Raw genomic sequence first — 24295 nt, forward strand, 5'->3', positions numbered from 1 at the left:
AGAGTCAGCTGGAGCTTGCAAACATATCCAGAAGCCACAACTTCCCTTGGATAAGGACACCATGAAAATCCTGAAGGGCTTTTCCTAGCTCCCCAGGCTCCTTTCCCTTCTCCTCCTTCCACCTACCATTCCCTCCTCAGTGGAGGACAGAATGCCTCCCCTTTCCCCCTGCTCTTTTGGAATGCAGTCTGCGCAGACCCAGGACACCTTGGCACCACAGAAGAGACCTTCCCTAGGACCAAGCACACAACTTGGGCACCCGCCTGTCCAGGAGCTGGGGAGCCAGCAGCGAGGAGGTGGCACCAGCAGTACAAATATGGCTGGGACAAGCAGGGTTTAGCGGCAGTCCTCCTAGAGGTCACTCCAGTGCGGCTTGCTCCCCTTGATGTGGGAGAGGTGAGGAAAGGAGAAGACCTAGGCAGCTTGCCAGGCAGCCTTAAGCACCTAAACCTGGGCACGTGAGACCAATTAAGAAATACCTTCTTTGGTTGTTAAGTTCACAGGTAGCTAAGTCCTGCCAAATAGAGTACAATGGGGAAAAATATTAGGGGCTGGTAATCAGTCTGGAGTGTGTCAGATAGTACAGTAGAGAATGTAATAACAGTGTTCCCTGAATACTAGGCAGAAAGGTTACATGGTAAGTGTCCACCACACTGAATTTCAATACCCATAGCAATCTTTTAAGTCCACTTTTTTTCATTGAACTATAATGTAGACTTTTAAAAGTCCAAGAAATAAAATTAGCTTTTTAAAATTTACAACATGAATACACCTGTACATCTGCCACCCAGATATTTGAAAAGAGCTTTAACAATTTGCCCCAAACTTCTCTCCTGGTCCTTCCAAGTTCTTATCCCATCCAAGGGGTGCCACCCTACTGAAATATATATTAGTTTTTGTGTTTTAAATTATTTATTTATTTTATTATTAACTTATGCATGCTAGGGATCACCATTGAGTTATATCTCCAACCTGTGGGAATTTTCATAAATCTTCTCTTTATTCTGAACTCTGCCCTTGGTTTCCCATGAAGCTCTCACCAAGTCCCTGGGGATCTTTTCATTGCCATATTCTCCTTTTTTTAAATCTATGACTGAGCTTCCTGATGAGATATTTTACATACATCTCATCTCTGTCTTAAAACTGCTTCATGATCCCACCTGCCCAAACATGTTTTAGTCATAGTCTTTATCTGGGTGAATATTGCCATCACCTGCAGGAACATCTCACCCAAAGCTTGAGTGGCATCTGAAACACCTTCCCTTCCCTTTCTTACAACATTGTTCTACCTCTTTAGCACCTATCAAAAGTATCTTTTTTTCATATAGCACTTGTTCTCATTTAAGCCCTCATCATTTTTTCCATGAATTATGCATTGTTTTTATTCATGTGACTCTTCAGTAACTTAACTGAAAACATATTTAGGGCCTAAACTTGTGAGGTAAGTGATGTAAAAGAATACAATTGGGGAACAGGGTTCCCCTATAGAGAAGACCTCTCAGAAGCCTGAAACAATAAAGGGAAATGTTCAGATAAGTGAGAACTGCATAAATGAACATCCTGAGGCAGGAAAACATTCAGAACATTCCAGAAGTTGAATTATCAGTTACTGGAAACTGCCATCCAATGAGAATGGAAAGGTAGTCATGGGTCAGATCCTAGATCAGATGGGCTTTCTACAGTGATTACAGAAGGAAGTAGAACTTTAAAGTAGGAGAATGACACAACTTTAAATGTTAAGATGACCACTGAATTCCATGTGGACCACATTGGATAGAAGCCCCTCTCCCTATGCCCAGACTTTTAGGATTGCCAGGAATTATCTCTAGGTGCTCCTGATTCTGAAACCAGATGAATTAAGATTTATCTCCCATACCACTTCCAAAATAAACTTTAAAATCTTTATATTGGACTAGTATTTTACTACATAGCCTTTGCCTACTTGCTCAAAACTAACACTCTTGGGCTGGGGTTGTAGTGTTCACCTAGCAAGTGTGAGGCCTTGGGTTCAATCCTCAGCACCATATAAAAATTAAATAAATAAATATTGAGTCCAACTACAACTAAAAAATAAATATTAATTTTTTTTAATTGACGCTCTCTAAAAACATCTGGTACTTTAACCATATCAAACCATTTAAATTTTTTTTCTTTTTAGATATACATGACAGCAGAGTGAATTTTGACATATTATACATACATGGAGTAATGAAGCATAAATTATTCTAATTAGGATCCATTCTTATAGTTGAACATGATGTGAAGTTACACCAGTCATGTATTCATATATGAACATAGGAAAATTATGTCTAATTTATTCAACTCTCTATCCTATTCCTATTCCCCTTCCCCTCCCTGCATTTCCTTTTGCCCAATACAATGAACTTCTAATCTTCCCTCCCCATTCCACTTATTGTATAATAGCATCGAATATAAGAGAGAAAATTTGGCCTTTGGTCTTTGGGGACTGACTTATTTCACTTACCATGATAGTCTCCAGCTCCATCCATTTACCAGCAAATGCCATCATCTCATTCTTCTTGTGGCTCAGCAATTTTCCAATGTGTGTGTGTGTGTGTGTGTGTGTGTGTGTGTGTGTGTGTGTGTATTATATTTTCTTTATTCATTCATCTGTTGAACAGCACCTAGGTTGGTTCCATAGCTTAGCTATTGTGATTTGTGTTGCTATAAACATTGATGTGGCTGTATCACTGTAGTGTGCTGGTAATATACTGATTTTAAGTCCTTTGGGTGTATGCAGAGGAAAGAGATAACTGTGTCAAATGGTGGTCCCTTTCCAAATTTTCTGAGGAATCTCCATACTGCTTTCTAGAGCAGGTGCAACAATTTGAAATCCCACCAGCACTATATGAGTGTATTTTTCCCCACATCCTCACCAACATTTTTTATTACTCATATTTTTGATAATTGCCATTCTGACTAGAGTGACATATCTCAGTGTAGTTTTAATTTGCATTTGTCTAATTGCTACAGATGTTGAATATATATTTTTCATATATTTCTTGACTGGTCATATTTCTTCTTTTGTAAAGTGTCTGTTCAGTTTCTTTGCCCATTTATTGATTGGGTTATTTGTTATTTGATGTTGCTTTTTGAGTTATTTACAAATCCTGGAGGTTAATTCTCTGAGATTTTTCCCATTCTGTAGTCTCCTCTTCACATTCTTAATTTCTTCCTTTGTTGTGAAAAAGCCTTTTAGTTTGATGCCATCCCATTTATTGATTCTTGATTTTACTTCTGGTACTTTAGGAGTCTTGTTTAGGAATTCTGTTCCTAAGCAGACATGATGAAGAGTTGGGCCCATATTTTCTTCTAGTAGGCACAGGATCCCTGGTCTAATGTCTAGATCCTTGATTAAGTTTTGTGTGGGGTAAGAGAAAGTGGTTAAATTTCATTCTGCTACATCTGAATTTCCACTTTTCCTGTATGTTTTGATGAAGAAGCTATGTTTCTCCAATGTATGTTTATGCTGCCTTTGGCTAGTATGAGATACCTGTATCTCTGTGTCTTCTATTCTGTTCCATTAGTCTTCATGTCTGTTTTGGTGCAAACACCATGCCATTTTTGTAACTATGGCTCTTTAAGTTTTGATATTGTGATGCCTCCTGCTTCATTTTTTTCACTGAGGATTGCTTTGGTTATTCTGGGTCTCTTATTTTTTCAAATGAATTTCATAACCACTTTTTCTATTTCTGTGAAGAGTGTGATTGGAATTTTAATAGGAATTGCATTAAGTTTATGTAGCACTTTTGGTAGTATGGTCATTTTGACAATATTAATTCTCTCTATCCAAGAACATGGGAGATCTTTGCATCTTCTAAGGGCTTCTTTAGTTTCTTTCTTTAGTGTTTCATAATTTTCATTGTAGAGATATTTCACTTCTTTATTTTGTTAGATTGATTCTCAAAGACTTTTTGTTTGTTTTTTAAGGCTGTTGTGAGGAATAGTTTTCCTAATTTCTCTTTTAGTTGATTCATTATTGATGTATAGACACATGATTGATTTATAGGTGTTAATTTTATATCCTGCTACTTTGCTGAATTTGTTTATGGTGGTGTCTTTTGGGCCTTCTAAATATAGACTTATTTCCTTGGCAAATAGGAATAATTTGAGAGCTTTTATTCCTATTCATATCCCTTTAATTTCTTTCTTCTGTATAATTGCTTTGGCTAGAGTTTCTAGGACTATGTTGAATAGAAGTGGTGAAAGAGGGTCTTCCTGTCTTTTTCCAGTTTTTAGAGGATATACTTTCAATTTTTCTCTATTTAGAATGATGTTGGCCTTGGGTTTAACATATATAGCTTTTACGATATTAAGGAATCTTTCTACTATCCCTAGTTTTTATAGTGTTTTGAATGTGAATGAATTCTATATTTTGTCAAATGCCTTTTCTTAATCTATTAAGATAATCATGAGATTATTTTCCTTAACTCTATTGATGTGGTGAATTATTGATTTCCACATGCTGAAACAACCTTACATTCCTGGGATGAACTAAACTAGTTCTACCTTTAAATATGTTTTTGTATGGTGAATTATTGATTTCCACATGCTAAAACAACCTTACATTCCTGGGATGAACTAAACTAGTTCTACCTTTTAAATATGTTTTTATATGCAATTTCCCATTATTTTATTAAGACTCTTGCATCTATATTCATCAGGGATATTGTTCTCAAGTTTTCTTTCCTTGATGCATCTTTGTCTGGTTTTGAATCAGGGTGATACTGGCTTCATAAAATATGTTTGGAAGGGTTCCCTCCTTTTCTATGGAATTATTTGAGGAACATAGGTGTTTGTTCTTCTTTGAAAGTCTGGTAGAACTTGGCTGAGAATCCTTCTGGTCCTGGGCTTTTCTTCCTTGGTAGGTTTTTGATGGCATCTTCAATTTCATTGCTTGAAATTGATCTGTATAAATATTCTATGTCCTCCTGATTCAATTTGGACTCATTCATTTCTATGTCCTCCTGATTCAGTTTAGAACATACAATCTAGAAATTTGACAGTCTTCAAAATTTTTTATTTTATTGGACCATAAATTTTCAAAATTTTTTCTTATTATCATCTGTATTTCAGTAGTGTTATGTCTTGTTGATGTAAAATTCCCTGAAGCAGTATGAAATGACCTTCTGGGTCCTTTCTCATTAACTTTGGCTTAAAGTCCATTTTATGTGATATGAGGCTAGAATCTCCTGCTTATTTGTGAGATCCAGATAAATGATATATTTTTTCCCATCCTTTTAGCTTCAGTTTGTCGATGTCTTTGCCTATAAGGTGAGTCTCTGGAAGACAGCATATTGTTTTGTCTTGTTTTTAATCCAATCTGTCAGTCTATGTCTTTTGATTGATGAGTTTAGGCCATTTATATTCAATGTTATTATTGAGAAATTATTTTTGTTGCTAGTCATTTTGATTTCTTTCTGGTTTTTACTTTGAATTTGTTTTTCTTTGATTGACTATTTTTCTAGTGTAGTTCCTCCATTTTCTGGTTTTAACTTTTATTTCTCACTTCTTCATGAAATATTTTATTGAGTATGTTTTGTAATGCAGGCTTTCTAGTTTTGAATTCTTTTAACTTTTGTTTATCATGGAAGGTTTTTATTTCATCTTCAAATCTGAAGCTTAATTTTTCTGTGTATAGTATTCTTGGCTGGTATCCATTTTCTATCAGAGTTTGATATATATTATTCCAAGACCTCTTAGCTTTGAGGGTTTGGATTGAGAAATCAGCTGAGGTGCATATTGGTTTCATGTAAACTGTTACGTTTATCTGGCAATATTTAAAAGTCTATCCTTATTCTATATGTTAGACATTATCATAATACTGTGACTTAGTGTGGGTCTGCTGTAATTTTGTATATTTGGCGTCCTATAAGCCTCCTGTATTTGATTTTCTATTTAATTCCTAAGGTTTGGAAAATTTTCTGATATTATTTCATTGACTAGATTGTGCATTCCTTTGGTTTGTATCTCCAAGCCTTAATCTATCCTGATAAACACTATATTTGTTCTTTTCATGTTATCCCATATTTCTTGAAAGTTCTGTTCATGGTCTTTTAAATCTTTTCTCCATGGTCTACTCTATTTTAAAGATCATTATTTTGTCTCCATTATGTAAAACTTGATCTTCCAAGTGGTGTAGTCTGTTCATGATGCTTTTCATTGAATTTTCTATTTGGTTTATTCATTTTGGGGATATCTGCTTGATTTTTCAGAATCTCTCTTTATTAAAATGTTCTTTCACTTCCTCTGTGCTATTTCACTCCTTATGTCAACCTATACCTTGCAGATAAGTTTAATTATGAACATTCTAAACTATTCTCTGAGATTTCTTCCACCATGGTATTTGTTAAGGTCTATAAACAAGTCAGGATGGCACCTGGTATTTTGCCAAGAAATGTTAGAGTCTGTAAACAAGTCTGCATGGTGCCTGGCAAAATGCCAGAGGGAGTAGTTTGTAAAGTAACAAAAGCAAGCCATTAAGTGTGGAGATTCCTTATTGGTTGACTGCTGTATCTATTTTATGCTAATTAGATAAGCTGTGTAAAATGTATAAATACCGCTCCTGTCCTACAATAAACGGTTCTCACTCCTGCTGTACCAACGTACACAAGTTGTTCGTCACCCCCTGGTTATTTTGCCCAGCCAGCCGGGCTGCGGCAGGTATTGGTGGACTTTGTTATTGAAGTATCTTGGTTTTTGGAGGGTGATTTTTTTCCCTTGCTTTTTCATGTTGTTTGTGTGTCTACCTATCTAAAATTATGATTTTAAGGCAGTAGAGTTTCTACATTGTGGACTTATAGTGTCCTTGAAGGTTTCCAGTACATCACAGTTTAGTGGGAGACAAATTATAACACACAATACAAACAATATATAGCATTAAATCAAATAGTTCCTATTATGACATCTACAATACTAATTGTCACAATAAATAGAAATCATGTGGTCAGTTATTGCCCATAGTAATCAGGGTAAGTTTGCAAAGGATTTTATAATTTCAAATGATGGACAGGGAGAAAACAGACGTGACATAGAATGTGATAATTATAAGGAAGGAAGAGAGAACCTAGAAGTAAAAAATTAAAGGAAGAGTGAAAGAGAGAACAATCAAAATTGGTTGTTAGGAGCAGAAAAGGGAGAAAGAGAATCAAGGGTAACAGATAAGTGAGAGAAATAATATATAAAATTAAAAAAATAAAAATAAAAGAATACAAAATAAAATCAAAATATATTACTCATCCTAGTCCTGAAAAACAGATTCATGAAAAAAATCTGTCTTCAAAAATACTAGAAATGAGAAAAAAATATGAATATGTATATGTGTGTCCATGAACCATTCAGGTCACAATGAAACAGAAAAGAAAAAAATAATAAGAATTTAAAATTAAGAAAAAAAAGATCTTAATGAAAATTTAAAGAATTTTTTCCACTAGAATTTAAAAGATTCTCAGCTTCCCTACTCAGCAGTGTTAGATGGGATGGGCTGCAGTGTGATATCTGCTCCACTCTCAGATTAGGATTGCTGGAGTGTGAGAGGATATCCTGTAGGTAGAGCTTTTAGTGGTGGGGTTTAGGCTTTGGTAGGCTTCAGGTTCTTCATTGAATAGTGATTAGTTTGAAGATTTTAAATCAGCATACTGGCAGGGCCCAGCAGTTATCAGTTCATACTGGAAGACTGCACCCCAGAGGTCTCCCCTAGGTTCTACTCATGTGGTGGAAGAGCCAATTTTTAGCCCCCTCCATCACCTGTGGACCCTATGTTTCCTTGTCTATCAGGCTCAGTCTTCATTTCTTCCACCCTTGTGAATTCCTGGCTATGCACATCTCTCTCAGAAAGTAATGCAAGTGGCAGGATTGAAGGGGAAGGAAGAAGCTGGGTGGATTTCCACAATCAGTATACCTTTGTGCAAACCTCTCTCCATTTTTAGTTTCTCCTTGTCACTTAGATACACTCTATGTCATACAGTATGGGTTTGCCAGGAACAATTTCCCTCATCTGCCAGTCCCTGCACAATGGCTGCAAAATCATTCCTTCCTCTGGCCTCCACAAGCAGCAGGAGAGATACATCTTCTTCCCCACAGAAGGAAATTATGTAGCATGCCTTTCAATTTAGTTGGGCAATACCTTTGAACTCTGATCTCTCCATATCCAAACATGCCTCAGGCCTTCTAAAAACAAAATAATTCCCTTATCCCTCCAAGTTGCTCTTGGAGGGACATCTCTGGCTATTGCCTCCTATGTTAGTCACTACAACCCCAGCAATGGCACTGGGGATTTATATCTCATTTTATTATATCCAAACTTCTGAGTCCCTAACCTGTTTTGAATGTCCAATATTAAATCTCAGTAAAGCCCCCCCCCCTTTTTTTTCACTCACCTTGCTGAGGAGCTGCCTATCTGCTTTCTTGATTTCACACCATGGAGCAGCCAGGAAAATGACCTCATGTATTCTGCCATCTTGAGAAACTTCTACATAAGGTTTTGGAGTTTTTCATACCATATGTGTGTGTGTGTGTGTGTGTGTGTGTGTGTGTGTGTATATACATATATATATATATATATATGTGTGTGTGTGTGTATTTTATGAAAAAATATAGATATTTTATGAAAATAAATATATACATATATTTATTTTATGAAATGCTGATTATGGTACTGACTATAGAAAATATTTAATACTATTGGAGAAAAGCTAAACCCAAGACTTAGTTAAAACAATTAACTTTTAATACACAGAGCACTATGAAGAAAAAGGCATCTCATTGAAATGATAGTATTAACCAGTGAATCTGTACTTCACCCACAGGAAGGAAAAATTGACTATAAGACTGCTTTCACTATGAATCTGTCTAACAGAATATCCACTGGGGATTCAGGTCTCCCAAGAAAATGGAAGGATCCTGCTGAAAGCTGTCTTGAAAGAATGAGCTCAGTGGTAGAACATCACTGGATTCAATCTCCAGTATAACCAAAAATAAAACGCAACAAAATATAAGTAAAAAGACAAGTATAATACAAAAGTGAGATAAACATACTAGTATATATTCTTATTAAATTCATATTTTGAAAGTTTGTATTATAATTTTGATAATTTGCCTTGTTCTGATTGGTCTAGTGTGAGGGTAAGTTATAGATGTATGTAATATGGAAGCATGTACACAGTGAGGTAGGAATAGCTAGAAATGTAAAAAACACAGGAAAAATTTATTCACCTGATATTCACATAATAACCAGGAAAACTGTATAAGTTTTGAGATGATGCCTTAGTCAAATAATAAGAAGAAAAAAAAATTTCCTTAAAGTTCAAATATAAAAATACAAACCTTTGTCAAGACACATGTTGTAACAACATTGCAGGCACCTCTGAAGGGCTAAAATGATATATAAGATCACCAGTAACTGGGGATCTCTGTTCACTGGCCCCCAAATTGCTTGATTCCTGTAAGTATTTTGCTTTTAGGAAGGGTAGCTGGATGGACTGTGACCTCCTGAACTGTAGCCCAGAACAGTGAAACAATGATGGTAGAAAAGTGGTGAAATCCGGACAGAGTGTGCAGTTGAATTAACAGCAATGCTTTGAAGTAAATTGTTAGCCTCATCACTATACCTTGTTTTATATGAATCATATAAAATATTAATATTAAGTGAATCTGGGTAAAGGGCACATGAGAACTTCCTACACTATCTTTTCAACTTTTCTATAAATCTTAGATTACTTGAAAATTAAAAGTTTACCAAAAAATGTGGGAAGGAGACTTAACTATGTACCTATGTACCGGTGCACACAAAAACAAACCTGAGCTGTAGTGATGTTCTGATAACAGCAACAGAGATGAATACACAAGTGTCATTTCAAAAACAACCCATGGAGAAAAGAGGAAGTAGTGGTTGGGAAAAGGGCACATGGGCCTCCTGAGTGCTGGCCATGTTTTACCTTCTTGACCTGAACTGGGGTTGCACACATGTCTTCATTTTTGGTAATTCACTGAACTGTACTTTTTATTACATACCCTTCAATCAAAGAAAAGATTAAAAATATTTCAGTATTACTGGCAAATACTTTCCCATTTCTGGTAAAGGTGAGAATGAACACAGAGTATAGAAATAAATGAGGTGTACAAGTGGCGGGGGGATCCTGTGTGGGCCCAGATACAGCAGTCATTAGACTATAAGTCTAAAGTTTTTAAACCTGGAAGGACCTTGGAAATAACCAAATTTAGCCCTGGAAAATTCTTCATGGAGGCAGGTTTGCAGGTGCTGCTGTGTTGGGAAAGGCAGGGCCAGACATGGGTGTCTTAACAGAGCTCTCAGGAGATTCTGAAGCAACCACATATATGCCACAGAGACATCTGGGGAGTGAAGTGATTTCAGAGCCAGAGTATCCCAGAAACTCACAAGAACCATATCCTCGGCCTGGCTTTCTGTATAACTAAATCTCAAACCCATAGTAAAGACTACTGAGATTTGAGACCCCCACTAGAAGTATCAGTAAGTTCCACCAACCTTAATAAGATTATCATAGACACGTTTTGTTATCATCATGAATTTTTTTACCCTAGAAATATCACTGTTTTTTCAATTTAATTTAGGTTTCATTCTTCCAATACAGCATTAATATTTTAACATATTTGTTATTTATTAAGTAATGGCAGGTCATAGTTTATAAACTATTAAAATATAAGGGCTACTAAGCTATGTATTGAAGTTGAAAAATGAGAAAACTAATCAGTCAGAGATATTATAACTAGTCAAGAGTTTCTAAAATTCAATTCTCTTTTTTCAGACTGATAAATTCAACTGAATTTCTCCCCATAATTATTGTCTAATAAGATGAACTTATATATACTAGTTTTGAGCTTGGATTCTTTCATTTATAGTTCTGTTAGTTGTGATTTTTCTGAAAATTTTTTCTATTGAAAACACTTCAACAGTATGTTGGCAATCATGCACAACAAAAAAATCTTCATTGGATACTTAAAATAAATTAAGGTGCTTCTTATTAATATAAGAGTAACTCATAGTATATTAAAGGTGAGTTTAATAACTTCTTTTAAGAAATAACAATTTTAGGTAGGCAATTGTGAAGAAAATTATCATCATAAAAGCCAAAGCCACATGATTCTTCCATAAACTCCAAGGTGAGAGATTGATGCCCTGGTTTGTCAAGAATTCTTCACCAGTACATCTGAAATTCAACACAAAAACATATGACTATATTCCTAACATCTTTCAAATTGTACTCAATATACTTGCTATTCCTTTGTTAAAGAAGTCTATAGGTCATCTAAATATTCAGTATTTGTCATTTCATAAGTAATAGCTAACAGTCATTGAGTACTTCAAATTTTGCTAGATATACTAAGCAACCTGTGCCTGACAGCTTAGTTAATTCCTAAAACAATCTAAAGGAATATAAATATTATGCATATTTCAAAAAGGAGATGATGCAGGCTTAACTCACTTGGCCAAGTTTACAGATTCACACTATGAACCAATTTCCTAGGCTTCTCAGATTCATCTGTTTTCAAATCTATAATGCTGCTCTCTTCAAAGGAAATACTGATCAAGTAAATTCATTTTCTCCTGGTGGGAAAGCCTCAGTTTTGATGATGACAACTCTGTCCCCTGTTTATATGATCAAAGCTCCTTAAATTCTGCTTACATCACAAGACAGTCATCCAAAAAATAGGCTAAGAATTTTAAAACCAGAACCATGGGGGAAAAGGGCTTGTGAACAGAATTCTGTTCTGTCAGCTCTCACACCAATACTATAATGAGCATTGCAGATAGTCAGCACAGGAAGATACCAGCAGGTCTAGGATCAGGCTCAAACCTTAAGTAGCAGCTGGAGGAGAGCAGGATGGAGTGCCTCTGTCACAGGTGAGAAAAGCACCTGGGCAGGGCCTACCAGTAGCCAATAATCCAGAGGTTCACAGACTATAAGCCCTTAGTAAACGGTCAAAATTCTCTATTACAAATTCAAATGTTCTGAAAAAGAACTCATTTTTTTCACATTCAATAATATTTTACTGTTAAGAGAACAAGAGTTACACAACATGTTCACATACATTAGTGCACAACAACTCACTTTACAAGTTAGAAAACTTAGGCTTAGAAAGTCTTATTGACCTTGAAAGGATCCTTACCAGATCTAAGGCCAGGGACCTTTCCATATCATACTATTATAGTAAGCAAACCCAATGTAACACTGAATGCAAACTTACATCACATAATTGGAACAGCTACTGCTTTCTGTTGTATTGAGTTCTGGACAGTAGTTTCGTCCCAAAAATTCATTGTGTTGCAAAGCCTAAAACACAAGGGGGAGAAGGGCAAGATAAATCGTTTCAAGGTATTATCACAAGGGGGCAAGTGATTATCACAATTATGTCCTCAAGTTTAATGTTTATGATTATTTCTAAAAAATGTTCTCTTTCTTGCCATGTCTTTGCCACAGCAAAGTACCTAATGTTCCCTGGAAATAAAGTAGACTAGGGTTGAGATGCTGGTTCCCATCGGATAAGAAAGGAGAACTCTCGTTAGATTAGACTGTGGTTACTTCCTTCTCTCCCAATTTTATGCCTCAAACACTATAATTAAAACAATATAACAGTGAAATGGTTCTGTGATTGGGTTTGGAGTCTCTGATGGCTTCATAACTGTGGCATGCTTGGTGGCTAGGAAGTTTCTGTGCAAAGACACAGAATGCCTGGCTGCTAGGAAAATTTCTGTGCAAAGACATGGGATGCCTAGCTGCTGTAGCAATGCTCTGCATAAGGAAGATCACCACAATGTTTCACCAAGCTCCACTGCACCTGAACCTGTCCATATAACAGTAAATTTAAACAATGGACTCTTTTGAGAGCTACACAAACCTCTTAACATTACATATTGCAACTAAAGAATGTAAGTGAGGAATAAGCTGCATAATGTTACTTACTCTGTAAGCTGCCTAATGACACAACGAGCAATAATGTACTACTGATGCCAATGATCTAATGTAACTTATTGATATAAATAAAGCTGACAGCTTGGCTATTCTGCTATTCTGCCTCTGCATCTTGTCTCTGTGTCTCTTTTTATTTTCCTTACATAATAGAGCTCAAAGAATATTGCTGATTTATAATAGCAATCTTCTCTTATTTATTTTCTTCCAATCAATTTTAATTATGATAGTCGAAAATGTAATCATTCTATATTGACACAGGTTATTTTGGAGTTGAATAGCTCATGAAAGACAATATGGTTTTGAGTATTATGTGATTTTCGTTCTGTTCTAGTTTTACTTTTTGATATAAACTATAAATTCTAGTCTCTCATCCTCTCATTTACTTCCTTATTTAACTAAAACACAACATGTTTATCATCAACTTTTATCTTCACATTTTACTATGAGATTTATCTATGACTTTCCTCTTCCTCAAACCATGGGGTGACTGGGGAAAACCCCATGTGACTCCAGGAACTTGTGCTAACTGAGGCTAACAGGAGAGTTTCATTCATTGCTCTTGAAAGGAGACTCCCAAATCACAGACATTCACAGCTCATGGCTGGGGAAATGAGCTGTTCAGGCTTTATTTTGCTTTTCTCATAGCTTGGAAACACATGTACTGTAACAGATGAAGACAACTTACCAAATAGCCATAATGAGGGATACTGAAGTACTCAAGCCATGAGAGCCAAGGTGGAAGAGGAGTGAAAGTCAGCAATATACCCAATAAACCCTACAAAAAGCAAAGACCATGAATCAGAACCCAACTGGTGATTTTATGAAGAATTCTAGATAATAGCCTTTTCAACTTTCAACTCTACAACTTTCCAAACATTTCTACTAGGATCAACTCTCTTCATATTCCTTCCATTTACTCTAAAAAAAAGATCTTCATCGTTTGAATGTGTATACACCTCTGTGTATCTAAGGTTGTTTATTATTTTAAAGGAAGGACCATTTCCTATAATCTTTATAATATATACTATTTGGACTATCTAAAATTATTAATACTATGTCCTCAACATTCTCTGTAACTGCACACAATGGAAATTTAAGAAGTAGTCATTCCTTGGTACCCGAGGGGGATTGGTTCCAGAACCTCAGTTCACAGATACCAAAATCTTCAGATATTCAAATACCTTATTTTTAAAATGGTGTAGTATTTGCATGTAAATCATGTACTTCCTTTTATACTTTAATATTACTTTCTATATATTTCAAATCCTTTCCATATTCCTTAATGATACTATAACATAAATGCTATATAAGCAGTTGACAACACATATTTTATGGCATAATGACTAAAAAATGACATTAAGAATAATTTGAGGTTCAGAATGCAGGCTTCAGATTACCCAAAGCCTAGAACTGATAAACACAATAATATGATGAAGTACAGCAGGAAAATATGGTCAATACTTCCATTTAAAGCTATCAGAAATCAATATTACAACAGAGACACTAGGAACGACTTCTCAAAACACAAGGAACAGCTATGAGGTTCACCTAAATGGTACCAAGTACCACTAGGATAGCAAAATAATGACAATGTTGTATGTGTGCCCACATTTAGATTTGACTTAACCAAGTGCTTCATATAACACATACCATCTCTGAGTAATATGTGGTTTCATGACTATGGTTTTAAGGTTCTACCAAGAACCTTTACATAATATTCAGTCAAAGCATCCAATAAATCAAAAAATTCATCTGTATTTATTAAAGGATATTTTATTTATTAGATGAAATATAAACAAGACATCACTTTCTGAATGAGATACATTGTAGTTGACAAATTCAGAAATGAAAGATTTACACTTTGACCAGAACTTATGCTAATTATGTATCACTGAAAGACATCTATTGTAGCAGAGATGACAAGTGCATTAATTGGTTAAGCACTCCTATTTAGTCCATGTCATGGAACAAAAATGTGAGAACTATGTTGGGGATATAGCTCAGTGGGTAGGGTGTTAGCCTCATGTGCACAAAGCCCTGGGTTCAATCCCCAGCACCACACACACACACACACAAAAAAAAAAAAAAAAAAAAAAAAACAGGGGAACTTGTTCTGTTTATCTGTTAATTCATCTATGTGATTACAAACTTTAGGGCCATGTGAGATTAGAATTAAGTAACCATTATAAAGAAAAGATAAGCAGAAATACTTGATATAGACATTCTTAAGAACACAAAAAGGGAATCACCTAGTACTGTGGACTTTGGAATTTTCCAGTATTCTTAAAACACTCCTTTTCAAAATACAGGACCCAGGTAAGACACCCCTCCCCATGCCACACACTATTACACTTCTCAAGGAGCTTCACATTCACCTTGGAGTTTCAATGCATCCGATGAAACTGTCTCCACTGGTTAAACAGCTGGGAGTTCTCTAACTCCAGCATGAAAAGCAGGTAGAGAGTCTACTGTTCTCATTACTCTGGTTTCTAAAGTTCAAGGTCTTATTCAATACTATCAAGAAGTGTCTTTTAAAAGCTCATCACTAAAGACATATTCATACTAACTACATTAGAACACTAGCAAAATAAGTTTGGATAAAGTTGAGAAGGAAAGCTGGTAAATTCTCTAGAATATACCTCATCTAGGCCTCCTGGAAGCATCCAAATCCCATGTATAGAATACTCAAAGTAGGTTTTAAATGACAGGTAAAGGTACAAGGAAGAAAGAAGGGGAAATTTCCTTCTGATAGAAGTACAGTTCATACTCACCAGCATTAACAGATAATAGGTACTTAAAATTGCTGCTATGAACAAACATTGATATGAACCTATAGCCAGTAGCAGGGAAGCAGTTGAATAGTACACCATCAAAACAGTAAGCATCGTGATTAAGAAAGCTTCTGCCTCCAGTTTCAATCCTTAGAAAGAAAAGAAGGGTTTAGCCCTGCTGCCTAGGTCAATATGTATTCAGGATCATTTACCATGCAAATAATGCTAATAATCAGAGCAATTAATACCTGAATGAAGAAAGTTACCCACATCCAACTACCATGGGCCAGCAATTTCAATTTTCACCTATATATAATTGCATGAAGTTACAACACATATTTCTTTTGTACATTTACTTCCAAAGCACTTTTCCGTATAACACCTCTGTTTTCCTATGTGGAATTAGGACGAACTTCAGAACTACTTAGATGGAGAGGCACAGGCAACACAACTGGTCAAATTATACTGCCTTCTCCTGTACTCAGACATCACCACATTGCTCACTGTTTGCTGTCACTGCATTACTGAAGAAACAGGGATCAGGTTTCACAACTTCAGTGGTTTTAATGCCTGGGGGAAGGAAAGGAATCTCCATACCTAAGTCTCCCAGACAAACCATCACATGGCTCTGTGATAGAGAATGAAATAAGATAAGTATACTTTAAAAAGTGTAACAAGCAAACATTCATTATATAGTTTAAAGATTTGGAACAGCTATAAGAACACTGATCAGGAGTCTGGGGCCTAGATACCATGACCAATTCCTTATAACACACCTCTTATTTGTAAACTGGAAGTTTTTGGTTCTTATACTATAGTGTGTTATCATAAATAGATATTTCCAGTGTATGTAAGAAAGAGGGAAACATATATATAAATTCAGAAGCAATGACCTTGGGGTAAAGTCTGAGAACAATGCAACAATGATCTATTAAATCAATAAACCCCAAAGTAACCACCTTTCTCTCATTATTTAGGGTACAGGGAAAAAAGACATGTGTACACAGATTCTTTACTTTTCTATATATCTCTGTAGACCTTATCAATAATACATAACAATCTAAATTTTATCTGTATATAGTTGCATGTTGAGAGACAAAGAGAAACAATATAGATAGATAGGCAATAACTATCACAGCTCCTCAGCATAGTGTTGAGTTTTTTATAAATTATTTCTATGTTTCTTCATGATACATGGCATCTTGGTAAAATGAAGTTTTGTAAATATTGAAAGTTCTGTTGAGTAGAGCATGGGGCATGTGTGTGCAATCCCAGTTATTCAGTGGACTGAGGCAAGATGATCTAAATTTTAAGACCAGTCTGAGAAGCTTAGAAAGACCCTGATCAAGACAAAAAAAAATTTAAAACAGCTGGGGATATATCTCAGAGATAGAGCGTTTGTCTATCATCCATGAAGCCATTGGATTGATACCCAGCACTGCACCAAAATCAAAAACAAGAAGCTTCACTTGGGAAAGACTTGACAACAATGCTCAACTGAATGGCTATTGTTGAGCATGCACAATGGATACACACTTCCCTAGTGGTGGGAAGTGTGTACTTCTAGTTGTAGGAACCATAAACATGCTTGCAAAAGAAATTGGTTTTAACACATAAGCAAAATTAAAGACACATTCTCTTTGTATTGTTACTTACCTATCAAGAAGTATGCTACACAAGTACATATAATTGGCAGCAAACTCCTGGATAGTAAATCAGATACCAGTTTTCCAAAGAAGTAAGATGACACTTCATACCATCCACTAATAAGCTCTTGTCTACAAAACAAAAACACACACCACACATCCCAGATTAGTCCAAGGCACAGCCCAGCTGAGATGCTGCTGTCCAGGTTCCTGCTGCCACCAGGTCTGCCACCAGCTGCCCACGGGCTCCAGGCTGACCCTCCCACTCTGCCCCCATCCCTTCTCCATTGCAGGTATAGCATCCATGGAGGCGGGACACAGAGTCTGCATCTCCTCACTCTTCTCAGATACCCTGCTTCTCCTCTCAGGCTGACTCCCTCTTAGTAGTACAAAAAGGGCTAATCTTAGCAGTAACGAAAGATTTTCTTCACTCCAATTCTGGCCCTGTAAAAGATGACACTGTTATTCTCCAAGGCCTCAAAGCAACTTGTGACCCCTAAACTTTTTATACTTCTGCTTCTCTCATGTTAGAAAAAGAAAAGTACTTCTCCCTTCAATGATCACCAATCAATCCACCCATCAGCTACCAAACCCTCATCTTTCTTCTTCCTGATATCTCTCTCCTGTAATCCCAAACTCTTCCACCAGTATCTTCATTCCTTCCTTTTCTGATAATTCCAGTCCTTGGCATATAAATATGGTAAAATATCTTTGAAAGCAGAAGAAACAACCCAGTCTGCTTTTTAGTGTAAGACTGCCCTCTTGATCTTTTCATTCCTTCATCCACTAAGGCCAACTGTACTCCCACCTCCAATTTATTGCTAATCCTACAACTCAACTCTCTACCAAGAACTTCAAACTTTTCTTGCAAGGGTCATGGTGGCCTGTTATTTCCAAAAAATCTAAAGATACTTTTCAGCTCTTTATTGCTGGCTTTCTCTGCAGCACTGCAAACTGATGACCACACCTAATTCTGAAACTTTGTTTTCCCTTGGTGACAGGCCCCACAAGCTCTTGATTTTCTATTTTACTCTTGACTGCTTGTTTTCAATTAATTGTGATAACCTGCATACATATTTCAAAAGCTCATGTTACACAATGATAAATACATACAATTTATATTTGTCAACTAAACAAACCAAGAAATAAAAGAAAAATACTGGTAATCCTCTGGGTCACACCTTTGACCCAATTATAGATCCACTCCCCAAATAGAAACCTACTCACCTAAAGAGCTTCTCCAGTTCAACACTCTTTCCTCCTAACAGGCCGGCCAAACTCTGGAAGATAGTCAGTGTACAGAGTGCCCGGGCTCTGCCAGGACAGAAGAACAACAACAAAAAAAATCCTCAATCAATTCAAAGCTATTAGATCAGCTTTCAACTCACAGGATCTCCTTCCACAAATTATATAACATTTTTTTTTTAAAATAGAGTCTTTAGTATTTTGTTATGTCAGCCTGAGCTATCTGGTCAAAGAAATACCATCACCTTGAATTCAATGTTTCTCTGTTTATATTTTAGGAATGAATGCTTGGCACCATTCCTAAAATATAAACAGAGAAACAGCAAACTTAATAAACTCCTCAGATGGTTAAAAATTTAATTAGCCAGTTTGATTTTAAAGTTGAGTCAAGAAGATGGTGAGACATGTGGAAGAAAAATGCCAGATGTTGGAAGGAACCCGCACTCAATTCCTTCAGACACACAGACAGCACACACGTCAGCAAAGCCCGACAGCATCCGTGACCAGGACAGCCACCTTCCTACAAGGTCTTCAAAAATAAACCAAAGAGATATAATTTAAGAAGAAAAAAAATATGTGTACCTTCTCAGTAAAATATTTGTGTTTTTTTTTTTAAAAAGGGTTCAGTGAATTTATGCCTTTATAAAGATATAAATTTTATGATTATATACCAACCTCCTGGAAATAAGAACAAGCTTCTCTTCAAACCAACTTAACTGATATGAATGATTTTTAATTGAAACATTTTGAAAAAAAAAGATAATGTAGTACATCAATTAAGTGACATAAAAAACAAGAGAAAAAAATATTTTAAATATAAATTCAAGTGAACAATTCCAGCTATCTTAAAGGAAAAACAGGAGTCCAGAGACACTCCATATATTTTCTTAATGCTTAAAGAATGATGAAATAATAGTACCTGTAAATGTGTAAACATGAAAATGTTAATATGATAATTAAAATAAATAGGAAAGAGCCATGCCTAGTAGATAATCAACTACATAACTTAGAGTCCAAAAATATACTTTATGTAAACTTATAAGCTAATTTGAGATGCATGGGATATAGCAAAGATTCAGTTCAATGTAGCTAATGATATTATAGTGTTCATAACTCTGAGAAAAAAAGAATAAAATTCATTCAGCTACATAATATGATTTATTTTATATTACTTTTTATTATTACAGAACCAATTCATTCTAATTCTTTGTAAGATAGTAACTCACATTTGTCATATCTAGTATTATCTAGATTGATTTTAATTTTTGATTTCAAATAAATCAAAATATACCTGTGCATATATAGTACAAAGTAATGATATGATTCATAAATATGTTAAATAATGAAATCAAGGTAATTCAGGTGATCTCCACCACCTCAAATATTTATCATTTTTCATGGTGAAAACATTTGAAATTTGATCCAAGCAATTTTGAAAGGAATATTATTATTTAGCATCTTCACAGCAATGAGAAATGTATCTCAAAAAAATAAAAAAAAAAATGTGTCTCTTCAATCTGAGACTTTGTACCCTTTGATCATAATCTCTTCATTCTGCCCATCCCTCAGATTCTGGCAACTACCATTTACTATTCTATTCTATGCTTCTAAGAATTTAATTGTTCTAGAATGTATGTATGAGTGAGAATATGTGTTATTTGTCTTTCTGAGCCTGGATTAATTTACTTTCCATAATATTCTCCACTTCCATCCATGTTGTCACAAATGACAAAATTTCATTTTTCAGGGCTGCACAGTATTCCATTATGTATACATACTACATTTTTTTTCCCATTCATCTGCTGACAGGCACTTTGATTCCTTAACTTGACTATTGTGAATAGTGCTGCCATGAACATAAGACTGATGACACCTTTTTCACAAACTGATTTCAAATAATTTCCATAAATATCTAGAATTGGGATTAGTGGATGCAATCATTTTAAAATACATTTTCCAAATTTGCTTAGCCATAACTACAACCTTATAAAGCTATTAAATCAAAGGTGCTCACACTCTACATAGGATTCAAAGCTAGTTCTTAGTTTTACAGATTAGAGAAAGTGCAAGGATAGTACTTGATCCCAAAGAAGAACAAAACCTTTGGTCTCCGTAGCAATTTCAAATGATAAAGGACTGATAGTCACTGCTGGAGAGTGCTTTAAGGACATAGTTTCCAAAATGATGCAAAACTACTGTTTTCTAATCAAAAGAATAAATCACTGATCATCCCAGGAGGGATTAGGTAAGCCACACACACAGGCTACATTCACATAGCCAAATGCCCACAGAAAATGTTAACAAAGATAAGTCAAAAGGATGAATTAAAATAAGGCTGATGTCTAAATTCTTCAAAAAAAATCTCAAGAAATTGACCAAGATACTTAGCATAAACAATGTTTTTTGGAACCGGGGGTTGAACCCAGGGGCTCTTTACCACTCAGATCCAGCCCCAGTCCTTATTTTTTATCTTGAGAGAATCTTGCTAAGCTGCTGAGGCTGTTCTGACTCCACCTCCCAAGTAGGTGGGATTATAGGCAGTACCTGGCTCTGACATAAACAATTTACAGGGGAAAAAAAATTTACACTGATATACAGTTTCAGAGGTTTCAGTCCACCCTTGGCTGACTCCTTTGGTTGGGGTTAAAGCAGAATATTATGGCAGAAGTGATGTTGGAGGAAAGCTGCTCAGCTCATTGCAGCCAGGAAGCAGAGAGAAAGAGAGAGGAGGAGGGGCCAGGGAAGAGACAAAACTTCCACCAGGGCATGCCCCCAGTGACCTGCTACCTCCAAATAGGTCCCACACCCACTAGTCTTTCTAACTATCAATTGATGAATCCACTGGTGAGAAATGTGCCTTCATGATTCTGTCACTACCCGAAAGCCCCACCTCTGAACACTCCTGCATTGGGGAACCCTTCAACACATGAGAGTTTGGGGGATAGTGTAAATCTAAACAATGCTCATTCTTAGTTTAGAAAATAGCCAGCCTTCTCCATGTATCAAAATAGACTCAACACAAGCTTTTACAATCACCCTCTATAATAAAATGGGGATAGACCATACAGCCCCTTTGGCTGTTTAGAGGTCACCTTAGGCTCTGGATGACAAGCAGCCATCCCATCAGGTAGCCATGTATGGTTCTCCATACACGAATTCTGAGGAGAACCCTGGGTCTGGGATGTTGCTGAGCACCTATGTTCAGAACATGACACAGCCAGTTAAATCTCTCATCATGAGGAGAGACTAAAGGACACATTACAGTTGAAACTAGGCAACAATCACAACAAGTAATATGAGTGCTCCATATAACAGGAAAAACTGAGTCCCATCCTCTTATCTGACACTCTTATGTTCCAAAAAAAAAAAAAAAACACCAAAATTCAAAGAAATTGACTCACAGGTAACAACAACAACAACAACAGACAATCTTGATTACATCAAAATTAGAAACATTTATGTGTCAAACACACTACCAACAGAGTGAATAGATAACCCAAAAAATAGGAGAAACTATTCACAAATTCAGTAACTGATAAAGGATCAGAAAAACATAGATATAAAGAACTCCAAGTCAACAATAATGAAAAAATAAAACAATTAAATTTTTAAAAAGGCAAAAGACTTCACAAGATATTCACCAAAAATCCAATAGATCTCTATTAATTACAAAAAGAAAAATGAACAAGTTCTGGTGGGGACGTGGAGAAACTGGAACCCCTGCCTGCTGCTGGAACAATGGAAAATGGTGCAGCTGCAGTGGAGGGCAGCATGGCAGGTCTTGGAAATCTTAACAGAAAATTCTTATGACCCAGCCATTCAATATACCCCATTGAGGTGAAAGCAGAGACTCACAGAGATAATTCTAATAATCATAGTATTACTCACAATAGCCAAACAGGGGACAATAACACAGACTTTCACCAATGGATGCATAAACAATATAGTGGACAATTAGTTGGCCTTATAAAACAAATTCCAACATATACTACAGTTTGGATGAACCTTGAGAACATTATGCTAAGGGAAATAAGCCAGTCATATGCAAAAAAAAATATTATATGACTGCAACAGAGAAAGTCAAAGATGGTTGCCAGGGGTTGGGAGAGGTGGGAATGGAGAGTTACTATTCAATGGTATGAAGATTGCATTTCAGAATATGAAAGAAAGATCTGGAGGTGGACAGTAGTGATGGATGCTCAGTATTATGATGCCACTGAAATGTACATATAAAAATGGCTGCATATAATTTACCACACATATACATACATGTGTAAAAAAGAATATTGACTCTTTGCTGAGTTTTGCACCATACTTATTATAAATACAAATTCTTGAATGGATGTCTACAAGATTGAATAAAGTAATGGCATTTTATCAAAATCAAGATCCAAAGTGACCTACCTATGGTAGACGTCAGTACAATCATGTTTTAGTGCCAGGAAAAATGCACCTATGACCACTCCCAGAATGACTGCCATAGTTATCTTTTCAAAAAGAAAAATGAACATAAAAAAGGTAAGAATTTCAATTAGAGTTAAGATTTTTCATGTCATTTATTATTATATGACACATGGATATATAATCACATCTTTCCATTTCAATAAACACTTTAATGGTGTGGCCAGAGTCCCTAGGAGAATATAAAGCAGTATATGTTATGAAAATGCTATCTAAATTAGATGGCAAATTAATGTATCTTTTCTTCAGGAAATTGGCAGGACAACAAGCAGACTACTGGACAAGCTAAAATTACTCTCAGTGTCCACCAGGCACTGTCAGTTAAGGGTCCAGTTCAATTCAGGTACTGAACCCACAAATGCTACTAAAGTTAACAGACATGCAGGGATATGGGGAAGTCATTTGGGAACAAATGAAACTCAATACTATAACAGTATTAAAATGTGAAATAATCTGTGAAGGACATTTATGGCATAAAGGAAAATAAAGTTTAAAAAAAATGAAGCATGATCTGTAAAGAATAGTTTGTGGGGACCCTAATCTGGAAATACTTCCAAATAAATGCTGATGGTTCTACCAATGTGCAATATAAACAGGTAAACAAGAGTCTTTACTTTCATAGTATAACTTTTAAGAATATTCAATCTTTCAGTTTCAACCCTCCATATTCTTAGTTTATTTTAATTCCAACTTGACATCTTATACTACCAATAAGTACTAGGATGTTTCCTATAGTTTTCAAAATTCTACAATTATCAGACAGCTTTCAAACATTTAACAAAACAAAGAATTGCATGACAATATCATGCATACTTTTATGAGGTTACACATTTTATTCTGTCTTACATTAAAAAAAAAAGAAAACTAAGCATTAGTAGTGATAATGGCCATATATATGAGCTTTGTGCATCTGGTTTGTTTTAAACACAAAGATGAAAAAGGAGTTCTTCCAAAATGTTACTCAATCTTTGTTCAAATATGTTGAACCAACATTTCTCAAGGATGTGCTCTGAGGGGTGTCTATAGCTTTAACTACAAAACAAAACAAAACAAAAAACCAAAAAACTATAGATGTTCAATATGTTAATAGAAATGATTCTCAGACAGATTGATAACAATGTCTTCCAAATTTATTTAATCAGGAAAACTTTAGCACAATGAATAATCTCTAAATAATTTTATATAGATAATTCATTTATTC

At 35.6% G+C, this 24295-nt stretch overlaps 1 protein-coding gene and 1 pseudogene across 1 annotated transcript in view; one reads left to right on the plus strand and one right to left on the minus strand.

Moving 5' to 3' along the window:
* LOC143385791 (broad substrate specificity ATP-binding cassette transporter ABCG2-like) overlaps positions 1–24295 on the plus strand; it is a 564412-nt pseudogene that overhangs the window by 279380 nt on the left and 260737 nt on the right.
* LOC143405704 (broad substrate specificity ATP-binding cassette transporter ABCG2-like) overlaps positions 11060–24295 on the minus strand; it is a 41977-nt gene continuing 28741 nt past the window's right edge. Inside the window, exons 10-16 of the mRNA XM_076864055.2 lie at positions 23038–23120; positions 18616–18702; positions 17399–17520; positions 15743–15891; positions 13657–13746; positions 12247–12332; positions 11060–11207 (exon numbers count right to left, since the gene is read on the minus strand). Of these exons, the coding sequence (XP_076720170.1) occupies positions 11060–11207; positions 12247–12332; positions 13657–13746; positions 15743–15891; positions 17399–17520; positions 18616–18702; positions 23038–23120 (765 nt within the window). The remainder of the gene's footprint in view (positions 11208–12246; positions 12333–13656; positions 13747–15742; positions 15892–17398; positions 17521–18615; positions 18703–23037; positions 23121–24295) is intronic.

The sequence above is a fragment of the Callospermophilus lateralis genome, assembly GCF_048772815.1.
Source record: "Callospermophilus lateralis isolate mCalLat2 chromosome 8 unlocalized genomic scaffold, mCalLat2.hap1 SUPER_8_unloc_1, whole genome shotgun sequence".
Lineage (NCBI taxonomy): Eukaryota > Metazoa > Chordata > Mammalia > Rodentia > Sciuridae > Callospermophilus > Callospermophilus lateralis.